The sequence below is a fragment of the Pagrus major genome, chromosome 17, assembly GCF_040436345.1.
Source record: "Pagrus major chromosome 17, Pma_NU_1.0".
NCBI lineage: Eukaryota > Metazoa > Chordata > Actinopteri > Spariformes > Sparidae > Pagrus > Pagrus major.
Genome location: NC_133231.1, coordinates 17612481 through 17637581, shown reverse-complemented (window position 1 = coordinate 17637581; position 25101 = coordinate 17612481). Strand labels below are relative to the sequence as shown.

General features: G+C 41.8%; 1 protein-coding gene across 1 annotated transcript; it reads right to left on the bottom strand.

Moving 5' to 3' along the window:
* Positions 1–276: 276 nt before the first annotated feature.
* Positions 277–24509, bottom strand: fam171a1 (family with sequence similarity 171 member A1). Its single transcript, XM_073484938.1, has 9 exons — positions 24033–24509; positions 15375–15602; positions 14630–14722; positions 10902–11060; positions 10094–10270; positions 6306–6422; positions 6010–6124; positions 5148–5265; positions 277–4775 (listed from the first exon to the last, which is right to left on the bottom strand). The coding sequence occupies exons 1-9, from the start codon at positions 24142–24144 to the stop codon at positions 3228–3230; spliced, it is 2667 nt and encodes an 888-aa protein (XP_073341039.1). The 5' UTR covers positions 24145–24509; the 3' UTR covers positions 277–3227.
* Between the last annotated feature and the right edge of the window lie 592 nt (positions 24510–25101).

The following is a 25101-nucleotide window of genomic DNA, read 5'->3' as shown; positions in this document are numbered from 1 at the left end:
CACACTTTAATGTGTACAATTGGTGGAGTTGCTCTTTCAACATAGCAACTACTTAAAGATGGCATCTAAATTATATCATAATTAACTTTTGGGCTGTCTGACTGTAACAACAGAGATTGACAGTTACTACTTTGGGGTTCCTAAAGAATACAAAATCATAACCGTCTGTGGTTGAAGGGGAACGTCTTGAAAACATGACGTGTAAAACTGAGGAAATAAAACTCTCAAATGACGTCTTTCATATTTGTTCAATTATACAAACACAAAGACAAATCATTCCAGTTTGGCTGTTTATTCAGAATAATAGGCTTCAAATATAATGCGAGCAACCAAGTTACACACTCAGGATGCTGTATTGCAACTCCACCCTAGAGCTGGAGGTTGCTGTGGGATACTAAGAGAGAAGAGGCCATTCACAACACCAACTCACACATCATTTTGACCAGGTAGAGGAAAAGGAAAGAACTATACACACTCTGTAATATGATTGCTACGACTATATGAACCTCGAGTGGATGCATGTTGATTATTTCTCAGCTCTCTCGAATGAACACACACACAGTCTGACAACACAAACTCACAGCCAGCAGCATCACAGATGAATACCACCCAGGTGCACATAAACACATTCAGGACCAACATTCACCCTCTTAAAAATCACAAAAATAAGAAAATGCACTGAAATGACCTGCAGATTAGCTTCACATACAATCGCACTTAGCTTTATCTATCCTGTGCTACACTTAAAAACTCTGGTAAATCCTTAACTGTGTACTCTGAGAGAGATCGGTGTCTTGCTGATTGCTGTAGAGGATTTTTTACGATTGCAGCAGCTGGTAGACATTTTCTGAGATGTCTGCAGTGTAGCTTGTAACACACGCTAGTGCTGAGGAAAGTTTACTGCATGCTTTCTTTCACGAGTGGGAGAGAAAGGGAGGGCTGAGGTAGAGGAGAGAAGCTGAAGGCAAAAGAAGACGAGAAAATAAATAAGGTAATTTGTTCCACAAATCTGTTGCAGAGTCAGGTTGTTCAAAGGCACTTGGAGCACAAGGAAATGGTAAACAAGGTGAAACACAGCATGCAAGAAAAGTTTGGTTCAGGTAAAACTTTTGCTGTTTGTTTTCTAACAATAAGGCGGGTGAGGAAGAAAAGCCCTTAACATACTTAAAGAAATAAAAATAGCCTATTTTCGGGTAAAATACTTCATGTTGGCAATTAAAATCAAAGTGATTAAAATTACAAAACAAGGCATCTCAAGCAGCCGTATAAAAGTGATGCATAGCCTTCAGAGCAAAAATATGCCAGTCAGTGGTTCAACAATTACAAAACCCTTCATATTATTACACCTCACAATTATTTCGTGTGGAACTACAGTTTCGTAGTGGTATTATATCTTTGCCCACTGGCATAGTGGTGTGTCACATTATCTGATTATGTTGCAGTGCCGATAGTGGTTTGATTTCTTCAGTCCAAAAGCTTCACCTCCTGTGACGATCGTGTTAACACCCATACAGCCTTCTGACGGGCCAGATTAAATTCTAGCAACGTTCTCAAAACCATTCAAAGTACAGGATTTACACATTTATATCAGGGGTGACTCTGATTCTGAGACTGTGAAAAGAGCAGCATCACCTGCACAGATATTCCACAATCTTAGAAATCAGTCAGAACGGGTTATAATCTCACTTTAAACAAGTGTGGTGTGTTCCCGGCTTCTTTACAGTCAGTGGACTGAGGCCAATATGGCTCGAGAAAAAAGGTTCCTGTAGTCTTTCATCTGTGAGAACCACCCATCCTCTGTTTCTACTACAGCTCCTTTACGCTAACAAGGCTATTTATAAAAAAAAAAGGCATATATTTGTTGTGCATAAAATATTCTTATTCTTGCCTCCTAAGTCCATTTGTCTTCCTCGGGCAATATCAAGTGGTTTGTGTTTATGTGGAGTGTCGTGAGGAGGACAAAGCGGAGGACAACAGTGGTCATTTTTATAAAGGGGACCCGGAAGTTCATGAAGGATCTGAATCACCCCTTCGTGTTCTCAACTAGAAGGGATCCCAGTGCTGAAATATTCTCTCAGTGCTATAGTTAAGAAAAACAAAGGGCTTCAGTTCAAATGGTCACATCCTTCACGTTAAGGTCTGCGCAGAGTGGGAGTCGAGGCTAAAGCATAGGTTCACATCTTGAAACAAATGCCCATATGTACAATTGAACAGTTTTGGCTGCTGTTATTGTTCCTCCTGTCTAAACCAAGAAGAAATAGATCTCTTCCTTAAGCGATTTCGATATAAGAGATGGTATGGTATACAAAATACTTGTATCCTTGTTCTGTGTACAAATGCCTTTTAAGTTCATTTGACGTTATAGTCTTCGAGCTTCCTTGCTGAATCACAGAATACTAACCACTTCCAAATTATAACCACAAGTGTTCTGATTCAGTGTGTAGTTGTTCCCAATACTCATCCGTGTAATTCAAACGATCATATACAGTATTGAACAGACTTGCACTATGTATGCACAGAATATTTCCAGGCGTCAACAGGATCGGGGGTTTTCAATGGGTGTTTATAAATTCAAATTACTGTGATATTGACCAAACCTTAAAGACATGATGGTTCTGTGGCAAGTTCTGAAGTTATAAAATGCATCTTTTGGGAGATAATGGTATTAAGATGATTGAAGGATAAGTTCACTCAACAATGAAAAATTCAGTCATTATCTTCTCACCCCCATGCCGATGAAAAAATCGGTGATATGTTTTTTGTTTGTCCTATTTCTGTTGTTTTTTTTACATTTTAAATCAAGTCCCCATCTACTGCAACGCTGTTTTGCTGTGAAGATCCAGAAATGTTTTGTGGACTACAAAGCTTTACTTGACTTTACATCAGCATGGGGGTGAGTGGATAATGACTGAATTTTTATTTTTGGATGAACTGTTCCTTTAAGTGACACGGAATCTACAAATGTACTTTATTTATTATGTCTGTGTTAAGATGAAATGAGAAGGTTTTTGAACTTAAATTACACCAATTCACACAGCATCTTTGCCTCTGACTTAGGATTTTCCCCCATAACTTATACTGAAATCACTTTCAGAGGGACCAGTGTATACAGAAGGAACAATTACAGCGACCATAAACCCTGTCCATGTAGTCAATGTTAATATGGACATGTGAATTTTCTATAAAGAAAAAAATGTGAATCTATCCTTTAAGTGGTGATCTGTGGATCATTTAAGGTTGAAGGCCAGTAGGGGTCGCTCTTCTCTCCTCTGCCAGGGACTCTTCTTCTCCTCCTCACCATCCTCGTGAGCTGCATCTCCATCAGGAGAGACCGACAGCAGCGTGTTATCAGTCCTGAAAGTCTCTCCCTCTGGTGTCGGCAGGGGAGGAGGAGAAGAAGGTGATGAAGAGGAAAGTGAGGGGGGTTGCTCTTGTATTTGTACCCCCTCTTCATTTTTACCCTGATCCACTCTTTGATCCTCTGCTTTGTCTGACAGGATGGATCCTGTTTTACTGTCCTCTGGGCTGCTCTTGGGCGTCTCCTCCTCGCTGCCTCCCCCGTCCAAATCATCAACATACACCAGCTGAGTGTAGGCCATAGCTGCTGTCGTGCCCTTCGACCTGTCTTTCTCAATCTCTCTTTCCTCCCGCTCTCCGTCTCTCCCCTTGCGGCCCACTCTCGGCTCGTTCAGATCCACACCGGAGTCCAGACTGGCATCGTTGCCACGCCTCCTGCCGCTGCCATTACCCTGCGGACCTCCTCCACCTGGTGTGGTACTGTGGCACCCTGCTCGCTGGAGGTCAATGTAGGAGTGGCGAATATGAGCATTGGAGCGTCCATCAAGTGAGACAAACCAGGCTCGTGGGTGAGGCAGAGGCTTCCCCCCTCTTAGCTCCATTAAAGTCTTTTCAGCCAATAAGGTGTCCTCGCTGTTTATCTCCACTAGACCCGTTTCCCCAAGTGCTGCTGGGATGGATAGAGACTCCGGCAGGCCGAGTCGCTCTCCGTCACCCTGATTGGTGGGATTTGGGGTGCAGTCGGTGGGTGTTTGCCCCAGAGGTTGCTGGGAATGTGAGGCATTTAGCTCAGCCTGGATGGTCTCCAAGTCACTCTGCTGGTCAGTCTGCAGCAGGAGGGCCTGACCAGACAGAGGGTGCTCCCCAGGCAGGCGCATGTAGTGTGCTGGGATCACGAGCGTAGGACGCACCCTGGGGTAGCCTTCTCCTCCACTCAGCAGATCCACGGAGCCGCAACAGAGCAGCTGGCCCGGGCGGGTGAGTGATGGGAGATTAGGACGCTCCAGGTGGTCCACAGAACGGGACAGAAGGTAGTCAGTAGCTCTGCACTCACTCCCCTCCCCTCTGCTGGGGGAGTGAGGAGGAGAGGAAGGGGAGATGCAATCAACAATCCCAACACCGGCCAGCGGGTTAGCTGACATCCGACCGTGAGTTGGTGATGACAGTGCATCTAAAATCCGGTTGCCCGATGAGCAGACGGAGGTGTATGATTGACGGTAGCCCCGGTCTGTTCCGCATGAAAGGGGAGCCTTTAGTTGGAATGTCTCCGCAGACTGCCGGTAGTCTCTGCTGCGAGGCGTCAGATTGCCAAGAGATGAGCCGTGGTGGCTGTTGTTGCCCAGAGAGGAGCGGCTGTGTTTGCTGTGATGGATTATGTTGTGTTGACGTGGATTGTCTTGATGCTCGTAAGAGAAAGGCTTCAGCATTGGTGTGGTCATGTCGGGCTCAGTCGCTGTGGAAACAAGTTCCAGCTGCACCTACAGACAATGAAATATTTGAGTGTAAGAAACTTTTAAGACATATTTAATGTAAAGTAAGATGTAAAGAGGACACAAACCAAGGAAAACATCACATTTATCAAACTATTTGAGAGTATTTTAGCAACAGTATTGATACTTTCTTTCTGCCCACCACAGGGATGTTAGGTAAAGCTACAGTACAGCACCTCCATAATACTTAAGAGTGTTTCATTTTATGCTTAAGGACCCCTTAGCTAGGTAGATATGTCCCCGACACAGGAAGCTTGAACCAAGCCAGCCAGGTTTTAATTAAGTGCTTCCTTTGTTGTATTCCCTTAGACAGTGCAGTGTAGACTAGTAATTGAGCTGTTCTCTGTAAGTCAGACAGACCTCGTTGCTGATGAGGTTCAGGTGGGACATAGAGGTGGCTTGATCCCTCTTACTGCTGTCCAGACCAGAGGACATTGTGAGCTTGCGGTGTGACACTCGAGGCTTCAAACAACGACGCCTGAACAACAAAGAAAGACAGCAGATGTTATGATTCAATCAGAGAAATCTGTTTAACTTCAAGTACTACTTCCCTACAGAAACACTGTGATGAAAACAGGCACTTCAATTGGACAACAGAATTCCCTCAGTGCTTATATTTGAAGTAGAGCACTGGTGTCTGAGTACTTGTGGAGTACCAGTCTGCTTTGTTTACATTTAATTAAACACATTTTCAGTCAGTACACATTTTCTGTGGTGCAACTTTTGTCATGTGACCTGCTATAAACAACTTTCCACGTGAATTCTGATTTATTTGGTGCTGATATCATAACTGAACAATGGATAAAGTGAGTGAGCCACATGCAGAAGACAACAAAGCTGTTCAACAGTATCCTCTTAGATGGACTTCAGTAGATTTGGCTAAATAATGACAATAGGACACACTATTTTCAGACCCGACGCTGAAGGGATACAAAAGGGGTTTCCTTCGCATGAAGAAATTGTTTATTACTTAGCAGAGAGAACAAATAAAGAAAAAAATCATAACAAACTCAAAGCTTTGGTCTCTCTTTGACTTAATGTTGAATTTAATGTTCCATGAGATACTGCCAGTAATGTGACCTCTCCTCTGCCTAAAATAGTCCACATTACCAGTCAGGGGATCTGACTCATATAATTGTATATTCCTGATTTTGTTTCCCCATTTTGGAGACAAATCTGGCAACTTCTGACTTCAGACAGGACATGCTGGTGTTTCACACACCTGCAGTAGTACAACAGGAGGCAGAGCAGGCAGAGCAGGATGAGGGCCATGCCTCCCAGTATAGCCAACAGAAACACGGTGTGGTACATGCTGATGTCCTTCGCAAACACCGGACCTGATGGACAGACAAGAAGTTGGGAAAAGAGAGAAAAAGCTAATTCTGAGCTCATAAAGAAAGAAGGCTTGGCTGAGTGTCTTATACCATGTCCATACTCTACATACGGTATGTGAGCACATATATGACCTGCCAAAATGGTTTTACAGTAACTATAATCTGTGTCAAAGTAGTTGCTCACCTGAGTGTAGTGGGGACATGGCGGCCACCCAGTATCCCAGCTGAGGAGCAATGTAGGTCAGACTGAGCTGGTTGCCCTCCCTCTGCACATGACCCAAACTGCTCTTTATCCAGGCACCTACACGCACACAAACAGAGCTTGAAATCAAATTTCACAACAATTATTCTGCATTAATGCCACCGTCACAGACTGCATTAGTGACAAAGTGACAACTGGAAAGGCCTGCAGCAAACTCCCACCTCACTCTCATTAACTAAGAATAAACAGAGCGGCAGTCAACTGAGCTACATTTAGACACCTGTCAAGTGTAAATGATTTATGTTCGTTTACATGACAGAAGTAAACTCAATTAAGTTTACACTTTTAAAGACCTTTTTACAACCACGGTGCATTACCGGTTTTAAATTCATAATGACCAAAAGTGTGAACGTATGATGGAAAACCAATATGGACAATATATAGCCATGAATTATTTATTATAATACAACAGTCCCCTTTAATTCAATCAAATAAAACATATTTTTAGATCCTGATTTTTATTTGGATCTGCATCAAATTATACTCACTCATAGATACCAGACACCTAAATACACCTGATGTTTTTCATCAAGAGCACAGTGATGATGAAAATGGAAATTTGTTCAGTAATTGTTCTGTGGTCCTGCTGACAAACCAGCCAATGGGAACGGAAAACAAACAGTTTATACTGACAGTGTATAACATTACATCATATTGATATAATTAATCAAATGAATGCAACTGGACCCAGATAAGGAGCATTAAATGAATTAATGGATTCTTCTCTATAAAATTATTCATGCATTTAAGGCACAGTATGTAATTTCTGCTGCTAGGGTCCCTAAGTCAAAACAATCCAAACAAAAGACGCAGGGGTTGTTGTCTTCAACAAAACAATCACCATTTCCGTGGATTATCATTCAGATGTGACTCAGGCAGAAATGTTCACAGACGAGGTATTTTTACATTCCTTTCTAACACTTCTGGAAATTAAATTTAAGACTTTAATACTTTCTAAGACCTTTTAGAGGGAACTGAATTCAGTGCTTTTTAAACCTGATTAATAGCTGTTAAAACGCTGATTCAAGCTCTGTAGTGACTGTTTTGGCAGTACTTAATTCACCCACGGGGAGGCAGCACGCTCAGTCTAATGTCACTGACAGCCTATGAACAGGAGCACAATAGCAGCTCCAGCAGTGCCAGTGCCCAAAAACCACAACAAAGCCAAAAGGCACTGATTGATTGGCTCACAGTAAATCTGCTCCAAGAGGAAACACTCAGTTGTGCCTTCACACTTCCCCTCCTTTGGGTCTCAGGGCTAGCATGGTGAGAGCCACTTTGTTTCTATGTTTATTTTCAGTTATACAACATCAAATAGTCAGGAATCTGCATCGATCTTCAGGAGGAAGCAAAAGCTGAGAGGATATCTGACGAGGAAAGAGCTTGAACAGGAAATAAAACATAACAAGGAGAGGAAACAAGAGAGGATAAAGAGGAGGAATGGAAGGAGAGATAAGGGAACAAGGGGCAAAGAGACATCAGAGAGGTGGTGTGACTCAGCAACCTCTCTCACACTCACACACAACAACAAGGCCTGTGCCCAGCCCTGCCAGGATTCACCCTGGTTCTGTCTGATTGTTTCCACAGGGGAGTCCTCGCTCTGTGTGACTGACCTGTTCAATACTGACATTTAATGACTCTGTTCCCACGCTTCCCCACAATACACCGCAGAGTGTCCGGGCTCTGCTTGGACACAATGCATTTATAACGTCAATACAGCCTGCATATTACTTCTGCTTCTCACCCATTCATGCAAAGTCAACACAGCTGACATTGTCTCTTGTAGAGATTCACAGATAGTCAGTTCATCTGAGGAAGCATCGTCAGACTCGTCTCTGTCTGTTTACAAGGTGAACTTGATCTGTTTGTATATGACATCATTTCGCCCCATGCTCCGCTGACATGTAACAATATGAGGTTGTCAGTTATACAAGAGGAACAGGTTTCCCTGCACACTTTGTAAACAAAACTATCCTCTTTGTGACTGAGGGAGCTTCAGTATTCCTCCAAAGAGACACCAGATGAATTTCAAAGTTCTTTGCGTCTGTTTTATCTTCAGTTTAACACATACACAACCACACACAAAAACACACACACACACACACACACATTTTACACACTTAACTGCTCAGTGAAGAAACTCAATCAGGAGCCGGGCCTTTCTGTTGTGTTATTTATTTGGTGGGTTGCTAAGGAACACGAGATGTAGCCTGGAGAGGGGGGTCCGGGGACAGCTTCTGTTGTGGAAATACTCGCTGCTACAGGCTGTGCGTAGGCTACGTGTGTGTGTGTGTGTGTGTGTGTGTGTGTGTGTGTGTGTGTGTGTGTGTGTGTGTGTGTGTGTGTGTATGTGTGCGTTTGTTCTTTCAGCTTTTATCAAAGCCCTTTTTATAAGCTCTGGATATTGATACTTTGGGCTCTTTAAACTGAGCCTCGAGATCCTTGAAACTATCATGAGAGCAAAGATGGTCCAGATTTTAAACACTGAAACAATGATTCACTCAGCTGTTTACCAGGAATATTCTGAGGGTGGATTTAGAGAGAAATGCTTGACTCATCACACATGCAGTCAAGACTGAAAGAAGTTTAATATAGAAGACATTTATTACCCCCGTGACAAGGGTCCTATTATTTTTGTTAAGCTTCATGTGGTCTGACTCAACACATGGAAACTGTCATTTTCTTCAAGCTAACAAAATTGAAAATTTGTCATCTTATAAATGGATTTCCTTGTATTTGTGTCAAATCATAATGAGTAAGAAGGATATGTTTCAAAGTCACATTTTCTACCAGTTTATCAGGCAAGCTGTTGACAAGTCAGATTGGTCTAAGAGTAAACATTACCGACCTAATGTTGGCAGGTATGCTGCATCATCAGCGCATCATCATGACCCACGTTTAAAACAATCTAAATCCAGAGTAGATTAAACAGCACTATATTCTTTGGTGTCAAGTAGAAATAACTTATAAGCATTATTAGTATTCTTAGACTGCAATTCGACCGCACTGTATGACCCGGGTACATTTTATTTCACCAGAAGAATTTTAATAGGTCCTGACAGACCTTTCACTGGCAGAAAACATAATGTGGAGATACAGTAGATGTGGAAATGTGAGACTAATGTACACAGAGGAGGATGTTTTGTAGTGCAGACTCATCTGAATCAACTGATGATCTAATCACCTTCCCTCAGCTCGGCCTGTCCAAGAACTGGGTGTGTCACAGTGTGGGACATCTGACAACAAAGATTTAAGATTGCTGAAATAAATCAGAGGGCCCAGAGAGGTTTCAAGGGTCTCTGCTGCAGTAGTCGGCACCACAGAGCCCTTTACTATTGTTTAGTTCAGTTTGAGATTTAACTGAGCTCCAGCAGATTATGCATCCACGGTCCAACCTTGTGATGTCTAGCAGTATTTGTGTTTTGATTTGCAGATTAACAAGGCGCCCCGTGTTGGTCATTTTTTATGACCTTATGAATAAATTCATTCATCAACCTGACACACAGCTACAAGTGGCTGCACTGTGTGAATATGCACGTGGTCTGTATTAATGCTCCTGTTCTGACACTTTCATAAATCTTTCACTCAGGGAAGTAGGTCTCATTTACATAGAGGAAAGGGTTGAGGTTATTTTTCAGACTAATGGAGATGTAGCAAGCAGCATATGTTTAGAGAATCAGAAAAGCTTTTGTGTTTCTGTCAGTACATACCTAAGCGCGGGTCGAATCTCCAAGCTGGGATGTGATCATTTTCCTTCAGGCCACTGTCAGCCGGCAGCGGGATGGAGACCGTGATTGGCTCATTCACCTGCAGCTCTGCTCCATCGCTGGCCAATAAGTGAACAGAGATGGCTGCTATCGGAGTCAACTCAAACCTCTTCTCTGTCCCTGTGAGAGAGGCAGGAGAGTGTGAGAGAGAGAAACGCAGCAAAAAGGAAAGGGAATAGGAATAAGGTGCGCAGGAGGGGGAGCAGAAAAAGGAGCAGACGGCGGGGGGGTTGGGGGGGAGTAACATAAAAAAGCTTAGATAAAGGAGAGTTGTCAGGGGACAGACAGGAAGGAAAACAAGGGGAAGACAGGAAAGAGGGAAACAGGGTGGAGAGTGAAAACGCGGAGAGACTGAGGGTGGAAAGTGTCACAAAGCACAAGTATGCTTATGCTGCCTGGAGGGAGAAGGTAGGTGCTATGGGGAGGGGGAGCTTTTGAGGGGTATTCAAGCTGAAGGAGAAAGACACACAAATTCATACAACACACATCAAGACGTGGATAAGACTGCCTGAAAGCGTGCGGGCACAGAGAGCACACACACAGGGGTTATTGTGTTTCAGGAGGTCAGATAGAGAGGCCACTCCAGGGTGGAGTCTCTCTGATGTACCACTGCTTCTTCTCTTCACTCCCCACCCCCCTCTCAGCAGCCTTCTCCCCTGTCATCTGTGCCCCCTCTCTCCTTTCCCTATTTCTACAGTTGAGTCTTAAATGCCTATTGTGCTCTGCTACCATAAGCCAGTTCAAGACTCACCTGTGCTGTTGCCGCCGAGGACCTGCAGGTGAGGAAAGTGCTGAATGTGCGAGGGGGTGCTGGCCACGGTGAGCAGAGCAGTTAGGTTGGCGTAGGATGTGTTGGAAGGAAGACTCAGAGCTCTGCGCTGGAAATGAACAGTAGGCTGATGCCTGAAACCTTGAGGAGCGACGGAGAAACCACGGACATTGTTAGAGTTATTGTACTCGACCAACTTTTTTAAGGATTTTTTTTCTGTAGTTGATGGATGAGATGGGATACATGGGAGGAGGAGGAGGACACTCACACACCCACAGAAACCGAACTGGTAACTGTATATAACTGGGCTGCACCATAAGGCTCACTATGGATATACACATATGGATGGAGCCTTGTGTCCGTACTTCGTCCATATTTCTGCACGTTTTCTGAAAGATTCTGAGCGGTAAGGCGAGTTGGTGAGAAGTTTTAAACAGCTGTATGATGTTTCTTCACCTGGGCACAGAGAAGAACAATTACTACGGAACAGCTGGGAGGAAATTGGATGGGAATTAAATGTAAGCTGGATGGTGGTGTGCAAGACCAATTTGACTCTCAGCGGCGCCACCTAGTGGTTGTATTGCTTAACATCCATGCCAACGTTAAGGGCGCATGGAAGTACTGTATGTGGGCAGTGACAGTTTGAAAGAGAAGCATCTATTTTCGTACATAAAGGCCACAAGGCTGACTCCAATTTCACTTTATAATTCTAATTTTTCTCATAACTTTTAACATTGCAGTGGTTGCATAGGTGTTGAGCCACCAACGATAAACCTCAACGCCCCAGTCGAAACCAGTCGGGCATTGCGAGTCGGTCTCCATCTTTCTCCACTTGTTTCCTGTCATTTCTCTAGCAACTGCTCTCTAATTAAGGCATACAATTCCCCCAAATTATGTATTCACAATTATTTTGGTCAGATTCTTCTGTGAGTTATAAATAACACAAACATTAGGTACTTGTTTAAATTATTTGCTGTGCAAGATATTCAGTTGTGATTAGGCAATTAGCTTACTTTTTTCTGTATTGTACATCATACATTAGTCAAACTTCTCTTTTAAACTGTCTGTTAATGTCATCTTTATTAAAAGCAAAGCCAAATCCAGATCTTCTCAGAACATCCTAAAGTACAAGGCTGGTGATTTCCTATTGTTAAAATATCCCTAAAAAGCCCCAAACCAATAATGATTTGATCCTTTAACAAGTATTTCCTGTGCAGCCAAAGCCTGATACAGATTATTCCTCTGAGCCACAGACCGCTGCTTGTGTTAAATACACTTCAAAGAGCTACACAGTTGTGGGCACTGTAGTTTATTCTGAGTCGATCCCACATACACCGTCCTGCTGCAGGCAATACTCACTAGAGCACCAAATGTGTTTTAATCCACGACTGGAAAAAGTCCCAAACACATGCAGCAATTCTGTTGTTTGAGTAACAACTGCTAAAACTACAGCACCCAGCTGTTTTAAAAATACTGTCTTATCTAAAAATAATAGTATGCAGTTGTGAGTAATTCTGAAAGATTTACATCTTTAGGACCAACAGACTTGAGGCTGAATGCAAGACAAGTTTTCACCTGACAGCAGCAGTCCCTGCACACTAATGTTGTTTCAGGACGTTTTACAAGGCAACTTTCTACTCCTCGTCTTTGCCTAATGCCTTTTTATAAATTCAGCCTTCAAATAAGGCCTAATGGTGGTAACTCCGGATCAATACAGTCGAGATAATGCCTCGCTTGACTATTTCTTTGGGCCTGTGTGATGCTTCTCTCTGATATTTTTGGTGCAATTAATAGCTTCCTTTTCATTTCTCCCATCCAGTCTCTGCCTGCCCCTCAAATCTTAGATAAAGAGGAATAAACAGTAAAAACTGCATGTAGCTGGACTCAGCAAGGTGATGTCATTGTGGTCCGACTGTGGGTGCACATTCCTGAGCAGTGAGACACAGATCCAGCTGTGTACGACTGTTCACTGTGTTTCTAGTTGCACTCGACATGGATTTTGGCTCTGTAGTGCGTGCATCTTTTAACTTTCATGCTTCTGTCGAAGTCGTTTCCATGAAATTCAGGTGCGAGTGTTATTTCCCTTCTGTGGCTGTTTTTGCGAAAGGAAATGACCCCGTTTCTGTTCTTTGTGTGCTCCTGTCCTCAACTCTACTTGTCTTTTTTCCCTCCACTTTTCTCTCACCTCATCTGTTCCTCCTTCTGTTGGACACTGCCCTGCCCATCCCCCTTTCTCCCTTATTCTCTCCCACTGCTCCACCCACAACCCCACTTTCCAGCGCAGCGCTGTATCATCCTCTTTTATTCTCTTTCCTCATGCCACATGCCAAGGTTTATCACTCCCCAGGGCGTCCAAGTTCACATCATCGTGACAAACAGAGTGTGTCGGACGGAGGGCAGAGAGGCACGTGCTGTGGGCAGTGTGTACTCAAGAGGTTTGCATGTTAATGGTGTCTGTACTTCTATGCGTGCTGTGTCTGTGAAGTTTTTTTTGTCAGACAACACAGCTGACACGTCAAATTACTCCCTTGTTGGTCACAGACACACAAAAGACGCAGCAGACAAAGAGACTATATTGATTGTGCCTGAGTGAGAAAGCCTTATCTAATGTAATTACACACATCTTAACAAAGAGGCTGACTAACAAAGGCAGACAAATGATTTATATTGTGTGTATGTGTGTGGATGGAGGAGGGAGGATTTTTCATCATGGCATCTGTCAGACCTTACTAGACAGTAGGCTGTTTAATGTTTGGGTAGGACTAATTATTTTCAGTTTTTATTAAACAAATATGTGAATTTATCAGTGTTTTTTTTTGTTATAAAAGCAGGATAAGAAAATATAAATACATGAGTAACACTGTGGCTTTAAATATGCAAAAAATGCTGTTAAACAATTTATATTTTTTGCAAACAGACTTTTTTTTCTCTCTTTACCGCCTTTCAGCTGATATACTAAACCTAGTGAACTAATAATGTCTTCTTGCGGCTGAAAAAAACCCCCAGCTTATGTGTGTGTAAACTAGGAAACAAATCCCACTTCAAAGATAAATAAAAAAGTATTAATACGAAGTGTTTTTGCTCGTCATATGTAAAAAATCTGCCAAAGAACAAGTGTTTAAGAGTCTTTAAATACGATGTGATGTCCGAAAAAAGTCCCTATATCTCACTGAAATGTTACTTGGTGAGTATGTCTCACAATACGTGTAAAGAGATATTTTAACTAAAAATTAGGTTAATATACTTTAGTTTTTACAATGTGAAACATAAAATCTGGCTAAAAATTTAGCTTTGCCACAACAGTTGACAACAATCTCACCACAAGGTCTTTTAATAGCTGCTCTGGAGATTTCAATCTCATCACATGACCTTTCTGTGGAGATGGAGTTTGCCCAGTTGTCATGGATTTATACATAGATGTTTGAATATCTGCTTTTCTGAGAATTTTAAAGACTTTTCTCCTAATTGGCTTAACATTTGAGATTTTAACTTCATCTGCAGAAGAAGCTCGTGTGACATGATCAAAAGCTCCGGAACGGCTGCTGATGAACGTTGAGTTGAGACAGTTTTACAAACTGTTGAGACGTCTTTTAAAACAATCTGCTTATTTGAAAAGATTTTAGTGTTTTTTTGGTAAAAATTGTTTAAGAAAAAAAAAAATCTAAACCACAGCCGTTCATATAATGATGCATACACACACTGTGTCTTACCTTGTAGGCCTGAAACAATCTCCACAACATCTTCATACACTGTCAGAGTAGCAGCTCTTTCTGGTAGCAGGTCGAGGCTGATGGAGGAAAACACTGGGACACAAACAGGACCACACGCACCACATTAACTGACCCAATGAATTCACAATCAGATAAGAAGCAAACTGCAATCTACCTGGCCACTTTACTGATCAGTATCGGACATAACAAGTCATTAAACCATCTTTATACATTTTTAATACTCCTGCTTTCATCCTGTCTGCTGTGCAGGACACAAGTCTGACCCAGCGAACTGCACTTCTTTCCTCTTCCTTCCTTCCTTTCACTCCTCCATTGTTCAGAGCTGGTAAGCGTGATAATCCAATTGGCTGCCGTTCCGTTGGCTCATAATAACCACCCCCCTCTACACCCACTAGTACACACACACACACACACTGTACTGCAGCCTCTTGGGAGGTACTTTGTGTGCACAAGTGTGTGTTAGTGAAAGGGAAGCTTAAGCAGCCCCCTTGCTGGGTTTTGGCATCTACTGTAATAAATTAGTAATGGAGCACTCCACTCATCATTAGCTCACACACCTGGCACAAACTCACAATATTTCCTTCACACTAACACATTAAACAGGCACACACATGGAAATCAATAACCTGAGAGCAAACACTGCAAATGGAAATGTGGCTATTTCATAACATCAGCTCCTGCAACTGTCCTTAAATATCTCTCTCTCTCACACACGCACACTCACCAGGTAATCTGGAGGGAGTCCAGGGCACAGAGTTTGGCACATATCCCTGTTTGGTTGCGGTAACGACCAACAGTGTCCCAAGGCGGTAGGGGAAGCGCAGGTAGGTGTTGCCATCAGCTGATGAGGTTTCCGTGGTTACAGGAGTGTGGTTGGCGAAGAGCTGTATGGTGGCTCCTCCCAGGGGCTGGTGAGTGCTGGCATCGCTCAGGTGAACCTTCAGAGTCACCTCTGTGAAGCGACAGAGTGTTCACTGAGCTGGTGTATATATATCTGAGAGTCAATGCAGAGAAAATCACTACAGACATAAAACACAGCGGTGTTATAATTACAGCCGTCTAAAATACAGTCATCTACTGAAACTGGGTTTTGTTTCAGTGCCAGGCCCTTTGCCTCCAATCCACAAAGACGGCGTTCCACATCCCAGCCAATCACAAAGAGACGGCCGTCTGACCATTTCCTGGACTCCTACCAACAGCACTTCCCCTCTGAAACAATGGACCATTTCCCTCTCTCAAAGAAGCCTTGGAACACAGGGGAAAAGCAACTGTACAAATAAACACCTTCACTAATGGAAAGGAGGAATAAAATGCATTTACACAGACTGCCTGTTGATTGAGGAGAGGCTCACAGCAAAGGCTGGAAGATAACAACAATCTCACTAGTTCACTGCATCTGATGAAGCCTTTATAATATTCTGTGTCAGACTGAAATTTTGAGGCATGTCAGATGGTGCAATGACTTCTTGGTGAACTGTACCAATACAATGTAAACAGAAAAAGAAAGAATAAATGACAAGATGATATTTCACCAAAAATAATCAACTATACTGCAACTATTTTGAAAACTGACTGTTATAGTTATTTAGTTTAGTTATTTATACAGTTATTTCAAGCAGGATGTGAGGATTTGCTGCTTTCCTTTGCCTTATATTAAACTGAATATATAATTGTGTTTTGGACTGTTGGTTGAATAAAACAAGCAATATGAATATATGCTAGTACAGGGTGTGCCTGTGCCATATCATATTGTTCACCATTACACCGGCACGTCATACTGTTACACACAGCAACAACAAGCATGGCTGAAAGGAACAGTAACATTGCTACTGGCTCCATGTTTAAAGAGTTATTTCCAAAAAGGGGAGCAACTTCAAGTGTTAACGCTGACTGGTCCGATCATTTTTTGACCGGCCTCAAGTGTATAGCTTTAAGCCAGCCAGAAGGGGCCAAACAACAAACCTTTTTCACCGTCGCAAGCAGAGGCACCTGGTTGAAAATAATGTAAATAGCTTTTTAGTTTATTTAGTCTATTTTATTCTGTCTAACTTGTTTTGCGTCTGTGCAAGTAACATGCTGACTTGTTTTGTGTCTGTGTAACTCACGTGCTGACTGTGTACTGAACATGCTGACTTGTTTGTGTCTGTGTACAACTACGGCACGTGCCTTTAATTGCCCCCCCCCCCCCCCGGGACAAATGAAGTTTTAGAATTGAATTGAACTGAACTGAGTACGAAAAGAGCAAAAAATTCCAGCGAGGAGAACTCAACAGTTTCTGTTGACGTGTTTAAACTAGTATTTTGTTATATTGTCATAAATATCATAATTGCAGAAATAGAAATATTGTGATATTATTTAATTCAGATGATTTAGATTATTGCCCACCCACATCACCATGGGATATTAAAAATCATGGACAAAATTATCATTTTTATCACAGAATAATCTGTTGATCCTTTTCTCAATTAATCAATTAATCAGTGGATGCAGCCCAAGGAGAAAAAAACATAAAAAGAGACATGTCATCAATTTGCAACATGCATCTCTGGTGCTCTCTTGTTTTGAAAATGTCACCAAACAATAAACATGCTACTTTGGCCGTAGTGCTGACGATTTCAAGCATCAAACAAAATCCCTTAAAGAGGAAGAAGAGAAGAGTTCTGGTTCTGCTACACAATCTGTGACACCAGTGAAGTGAGACTGCAGGCAGTACAGTTGCATGGATAATACTTCATAGCGGTTGTTGTAATTAACATTAATCAAGTTGATAAAGGTGGGGCGTCTTTTAATTACTTTATATACTGCTGGGCAGCTTGATAATTCCCCCCAGAGATCAATTAAGTCTTATCTTAACCAACAGTGATATAGTGGAAGTGGAGAGGAAGCATAAAGTGGCAAGTAATGGCAGGAAAATGGAAATGCAAAAGTAAAAGCAAATCAAACCTGTGCTCAAGTACAGTACGATATGCACACATCTATTTTCTACTCTGCAGTGAGGCAGCTCAGCTTCATTATAGAACAAGCTGAAAAACAAAAAGCCGATCTCAGCTTTATATCCCGAAGGTATGATGAAAACAAACTTAAAAAACACTATCATTTAACATTCAGGCCACCCCACGCTCTGTGTCTTCACACATGACAACTCTGTTTGATCATTCGCTGCTGATTGACCCGCGGTGACCGCTCAATTAAGCCTGAAAGGGTTTCTCCCTCAATCTCCCTTGACCTAAACATACCCACCTCCCCCATATTCACTGCAACTGAATTTCATCGTAACTCTTTCTTGTAGCCCCACCCTTCGTGACACACACGCTAACACATACATACCCCCGGCTAGACTAATCCGCCCTCCCCCCACACTCAGGGATCCTGCGGTTGGGGAGGAACCACACTGACAATCTGGTAAGAGTTCAGCCCGAGTGCAGGCTCCACCTAAAAACACAACACTGCGCTAAATGATACCTTTGCATGGTAGAAGTTATATGCTGTTTTGTACGGGACAGAATCTGGCAGAGCAATGTGTCAATCTCAAACCAAACACATCATTATCCTGAGAGGTCTGGTGTGAAGATCTGCTCTGCAGCTGCTTTCTGGCCCTTCACTTCATTCCTCTCCTTAATTACATTTGCGCTGTCACAGCAGAGGACTGGAAAACAAAAAGATTTCCCCTTGAAAGAATCGTCCCAATGCATTAAGATTTGAGATGTGTGTGTGTTGGGAAAGATCATGACCTCACTTCCTGTTCCCCTCCCAGTGATATGTTGTTAGGGGTACCAGCTGTGCTCACTTTAAAAGAAGCCCCCTGGGAGACTCCAGACTGACAAATGCAACAGTCCCCTCCCAGTACTCATCCAATAAATCACTACTGCTGTGGCAGCATCGTTAAACAAGCTCCTTTCTGCTCTGACGAAGATCTCGATTCTGCAGCTACACTCGACCCTCCATAACTGTACTGACTCTTCGTCTGTGTATATTGAGTACCATATGGACAATAAAGGTATCAAAGAGAGTTTTGCCTGACCAACGCTGCGATCCCAGACCAATTATCTCAGGCAGCAGCAGCCAAAGCAGCAGGGTGGTTGTGTGTGTTTGAATGCGGGTAGAAAGACCCTAGGAGTGAGAAAGACTGTGTGAATGTTTTCAGCCCACTACAGTCTGAATTAACACAAGTGTGGCGTATTAATCAGAAGTTACAGGGAGGCAAAGCATTCCTGCACCAATAAAGTGAGGTGTGATAAACTGGAAATGCCTGGAATGGCTGGCCTCCATTGGGCGTGTGAGGGGGTTTGGTGCTCTTCCAAATCGAGAAGGGGGGAAACAGATGCTTTCTGCACACGAGGCTGAGGGGAAAGCTTGCTTGTACACAACATCAATATAACAGTTGCAGCCATGCAAGTGGTCACTGCTCATTAAATTAGTGGCTTATCACAAGTTGGTGGTGTTCAAAGTGAGGTCAGTTAGGGTTGTGCGATATGACGTCATATACCGTGCACTGGTAGAAATGTGTCCACCGTTATTGATTTGGTAATAAAGTTTACAGCATGGGAGCTACCTCTTGGTGTCTCTGCTATATATTTGGTATAGGCTCCAGCTTCCTCGATAGGTAACGTGATTTGGGCAGGACTACTTGAGTGACGTTTGGTGACAGTAATGATCATGTTTTCATGCTGCACTGTAGAGCTGCGACGATAAATCGATTAGTTGTCAACTATTAAATTAATCGCCAACTGTTTTGCTTGTAAATTAATTGTTACATTTTTTTTTTTCTCATTCAAGCTTCTAAAATGTGAATATTTTCTGATTTCTTTATTCCTCCGTGACAGTAAACTGATCATCTTTGGATTTTGAACAAAACTAGAAATTTGAGGATGTCATCTTGGATTTTGGGAAACACTGATCGACACTGTCTCGTATTTTATGGACCCAACAACTAATCAATTAATCCAAAAAATAACTGACAGATTAATCAACAGTGAAAATGCTTGTATGGCTGTATTCTCATTTGGAAACTTAAAGGCTCCATTTTGAAGAATGTTAGTTGAGTCTTTTGTCAAATTAAGTGTTGTCCTGTGAAGAAGTTGCTTTTGTTTTGTATGTTTTAAATCAAATCAGAAATTGTGATGAGGTATGGTACGGTACGAAGGGCGGAAAAATAACTTTTCTGTCCATATGCCAAAACGCTAGTGATTGTTAAAATTTTAACTGCCACTCAGTAGATTACGATTGTTCTTTTGGCGAGTGGTTAGTGAAGAAAATCTCTCAGCCACTTGCATTTGGCTGGTGTCTTTTGTGCCCTGACAGTTTGGTTATTTTGAACCATTTCCTAATTACATTAAAAGAACAATTGTTTTGTGATGTGTATAGTTAGGTATAGGTGATAGACTTTGGCCCTATGACCCACCCCTAATGTCCGTGAAAAAAAAACATGTTGTTTATAATCATTAAGCAAATGCAAAGTGAGTTTCCAGCTGCCTGTTTTTATGTGCACTTTCAATTTGCACATAAAAAACCTGCATGGAAATAGTTTTTGTGCTTGGCTGTGTTGGATAGGTTGGTGAATCAATAAAAACAAAATGCAACAAAGTGCAATGGAAACAGACTTAGTGAAAACATTGTGACTTAAATGTCCCTCAAGCTTCCACTGGAGAGGCTAAAAGATGCAGCAGATGAAAACATCAGATCTGTGTGGAGGAGGAGGCCATAACCTCTCTCATATTAAAACATGAAACAAGCACATGCCATATTTCATAACATTTTGCATTCTGTTCATTTTGCATTCACTGTTTGAATGTTGACTGCAGTCTTTTAATTACACCTTCTTCTGCATTGATTTAGTGGCTAGAGAAAATGCTAATAATTTTGGAACTGGTTTGGCTACAAAAGATCAAATCAACAAGTCTAAGAAGACTGTAACAGCAAAACGGGGCGACAAAACAGATTTCTTTCACCATCTCAAGCAGCAGCACATGGTTGGGTACAAGTGGAGCCAGAGATCATGTGACAAGAGCACAAGATCTCTTTTCACAGACTTTTGAGAAGCTGAAACATTGGCAAATTGTTTGCGTAATAAAGTATATTTGAATTAAAGTATTTTAAAGAAATACCATCCAGCCATAATGCCGACAAACCAAAAAGAAAGCATTGAATTTAAGGATTTGACTCTATTAAAACTACAGCAGAGTGTGTCGTTTCAACTTCAAGCTCCAACAGACTGTTGTTTGTGTTTCTGGATGTAATGACTTGTTCGACCACAGCAAACTAAAAAACTAAGACTGACGCTATTTGTTTCTCATTCAGATTAACAACAAACATCTGATTCTCAGTGTGGTCAGTAACAGACCTTTTAAAACTGTTATGGGAACAAAGCGAGGATCACATTAAAAAGGTCAATAAGATTAAGTATGAATCACCAGCAGGAATCAAACATGTCACAACATGTGGAAACAGAACTCAGCGCATGGTTTACAAAATAAAAAGCACACACACTAAAGCTCTGCCATTACAAATCAAGAAAAAGGTTTCCGATCGGTGTCCACCCTGCTGCTATTTTCCCTCATCTGGATTAAAAAACAGATTAGACAGTGTTTGTCAATCCCATTAACTCAGCAGGGGACTCAAAGCAATTAGGTTACATCATCAGGTCTCCACTCTCATGCTAAAGAGTAAACCGACTCCTTTCCTCTTTCTTCAGTACTGTATACCATTACTGGTTCTGCTCTTTGACCTCCCCCTCCCTAACTACAATGATGTCTCATGACCCGATATATCCTACCCAAACTGAGCTGCTGTTAGCACTCCGACCAGCACCTCGTGATTAAAATCAAGCTTGGCTTGCTGGTGACGATATGATTTGATTGGTCTACTTCCTGGCAGCCCTTGTCCAGCTTCAGCGAATGTTTGTCTGCTGGAGATGCAATGCCATGCCTATTATGGGCAGCAGTAATGTGAGTGAGATCTATATCTGCGGGTAGATTGTCTGTCTGGCTCCACTCATCCATGTTGCCTGCTGGACGGAGCAGGAGAAATCCTCAGTATCGACCTGAACACACACACACACACACACACACACACACACACAAACAAACACATACACACACACAGCCCCCGGGGACAAGTGAAGGTCAATCTGAGGCGAAGTCAACACCAGAAAAAGAGTAAGGGAAAACAGAGAGCCAAGAGAGAACGTGACAGCCTTCAAAGCACCGCAATCTTGTGAATTATCATAGGAATTATACTTTGTTATTTACCAAAGCTTTTCATACATAAAATGCCTGGTAGAACAACTTCAAAAACTCCTCATAAAATATCAGTAACTAACTCTGCAATGTTGAGAGTGTGCAGGGTTGCATTTCATCTCACCCTGACTACTGATTTACAGGAATAGTTACTGTATGTTTACATTCATACTTCTACTGTAAACACAGTTGTAGTGAGAGGACCAAATGTAAGCTAGCTAAAAATAAAACAACTCCAGTGTGTGTGTGTGTGTGTGTGTGTGTGTGTGTGTGTGCAAGTGAGAGATAAAAGTGATGGGTAAAACAGATGTGGCTCCACTTTCGTAGTAAATATGACAGGGCAGCTTTGAAGTTGGTAACTGAATGAGATGCCAACAGATTAGTGTGATTCATGCTGGTTTTCAAACTGCATGTGTCTGCTGCAGCAGTGACAGGATACCCTATGACACTGAAGGGAAATTAATGCATTCACCCACCACAGCCCTGTTATGGTTAGCTGCTGACACCGCTATCTACAGACACCACTTCACCGTCAAGCCGATTTCATTCCTCGAGTATAATCTTTGGATTTAATTCTTTATAGTTTTCAGTGTTATAATCTCCAAAAAGATACTTCATATTTTAGTTTTTCATGCTCCATCTGACGTATAGTAGATGCTAGTAATGCATATAGTATAGTTTTTTTTAGGTCACTATGCTTAAGTCGGGGCTCCAGGGTGCGACTATTTTGGTCACACATGCACCCAAAAAACTGTCAAGTGCAACTAAACATGTTCATTGGTTTGGGCACAGCTAAATTATGTGCTGGTGCGCAAAAATGTAGTCCAGTTAAGTTCTTAGACTTTTACAAGGGGGTCGACCGATACCAATACCAATTATTACAAATCAATAAAAAAAATGTTAAAATCTGATACGTGGGACCGATATTCATTTACAGTAAAAATTAAAATCTTTGTGTCAAAATTTCAAACAACCAGTGATGGAATAAATCTAAGTACAATTTACTCAAGTAATAATCGTAAGTACAATTTTGAGGTACTTTACTTGAGTATTTCCATTTTCTGCTACTTTATACTTCCTCTCCACTACATGTATTTCATAAGTTATATATTATAAGTTAGTATTCAGTGTTGATGGGCTATTAATTGTGATGTGTTACAATCAGATAGGCGGCACATTGTGTGAGAGGATGTTGCATCAGAGCCAAAGTAGCACATTTTAATATGCTTATTTTATCAGCAATCTGAAAGAAAAATCCCTGATACCGATAATCAGAAAACGCTGAATATCGACCCCGCTAATCAGCCAGGGCTGATCATCGGTCTACCCCTAACTTCCACTACTGTAACACTTGAATTACCTGGATGGGATCAATAAAATGTATCTTATTTTTCATCTTATCTTACGAGTAAAGTTGAGCAGAAATTAATATTTAGAAAAATTATTTATAAATCATCATTTGGTTCATTTTTAACAGCATAAATGGCAAAAATGAAATGGTTCCCACTTCTTCAATGATTAGCATTTGCTGTTTTTTTTATTATAGCAGACTGACAAGCTTTCTGTTTAACACTGCTGGACCAAAAAAAAGCATTTGAATATGTCAACCTGGGCTCTGGGATCACACTGACTACCTGTGCAATCAAGAAAATAATCATTAGTTTTAGCTCGAGCACAAAGGCAGTGTATTAAGTTTGTTGTTGGTACTCATCTACTTGCTGTGAGACACCTGAGCCAGGTGGTCTCCTTGTTCCCACACAGTACAAAGCGAGATAAAGAGTGTTTTCTGTTATAGCGACGATTAAAATGACAAATCACAGCAGCTGGACTCTCCCCTGCTGCATGATTGTGGACTATATGAGGGCATGTTTTCAGTCACTCGCACTATTAGTATTTTCAACATTCATGTCTACATACGGATTAAAAAGGTTGTTATCCAGTGAGATAAAAAACAAGTTGGGCTGATAAACATTTCAGAGAAGTTTTCGTGCTGTTTCAGCCAGCAGCTAACTTGCTAACGCTAGCTAAGTTTTGGTCACCTCAGCATCCGAGCAGGCTAGCGGTACCATTAGCCACCAAAACAGCCGGCTAACCAGCCGTTTAATGGACAAAAGCAGGCTGAGGAAAATATTAAAAAACACTTTTACCTTCTGTGGCTGTGTCCTCTGGTAATGTTTTGGCTGCTGCTTCGGAGACGAGGCATCCCAAAAGGCAGAGTACAATCGCGGCGGCTCGTCTCCGGTCCACAGCCCGCATCATTGCAGATGTGAGTCTGAAACGGTTAAAAAGCACAAAGTAGGAGCCAAATGTTGACGGTAACCAACTCACTGACCGGACACATCAGCGGCAACTCGCTTTATTCCGCAAAGCAGGCGACACTCCATGCTCAGCAGCGTCAGCAGTCCTGGTTTTTCCCCCCGTAACGCCGTGTTTCTCCTGTCCCGTTGTGCATCCCCAGCCCTTTTGCCGCTCGGTCGGTTTTTTCATCGACGGCCCAGGGTCAGAGAGGAGGAAGACGGCCCCATTCCTCTGAGCCACATGCCCCAGAACAGCACCAACAGGCGGCTTCGTCCACACGCAGCACCGCTGACACCCGCAGACCTCCAGCGCCATCTGCCAGCCAAATAATGGAAAGTACAGCTTTTTATTCTTGTTCTGGTTCAATATTGTTATCAGACCACAATATCACTAAATACATTAATAATAATAATAATAATAATAATAATAATAATAATAATAATAATAATAATAACAATAATAATAATAATAATAATAAATATGGTTGGTTAAGCAATTAAAATTGAGCTTTAAGAAAAAAATACAAAGCTTTACAAATAGAAAACAACTTTTATTTTTCCCCCTCCACCTCCAAGCTGATTAAATTTAATAAAATAACAAAAATTCATTTTATTTCACTCTTCTCTTTTATCTTTTCATGCCATAATCAATGAACTAGTAGGCAATCTCATGTATGGATGTATGTATCAATAAATGATGTATGTACATTTTGTTTTGACCCTCCAATTCCTGAGCAGCTTGATGTTTTTGGCTTTTACTGAAGTTGTTTCACAGCTGTTGGATGGACTGCCATGAAACTTGGTTCACAGCCTAAAGATAATTTATTATCACTTTGGTGACTTTTCATGTAGCGCCACCATCAGGTCCCAGTTGTCCAATATTTTGGTTTAGGACTAAATACCTACAGAACTAATGACA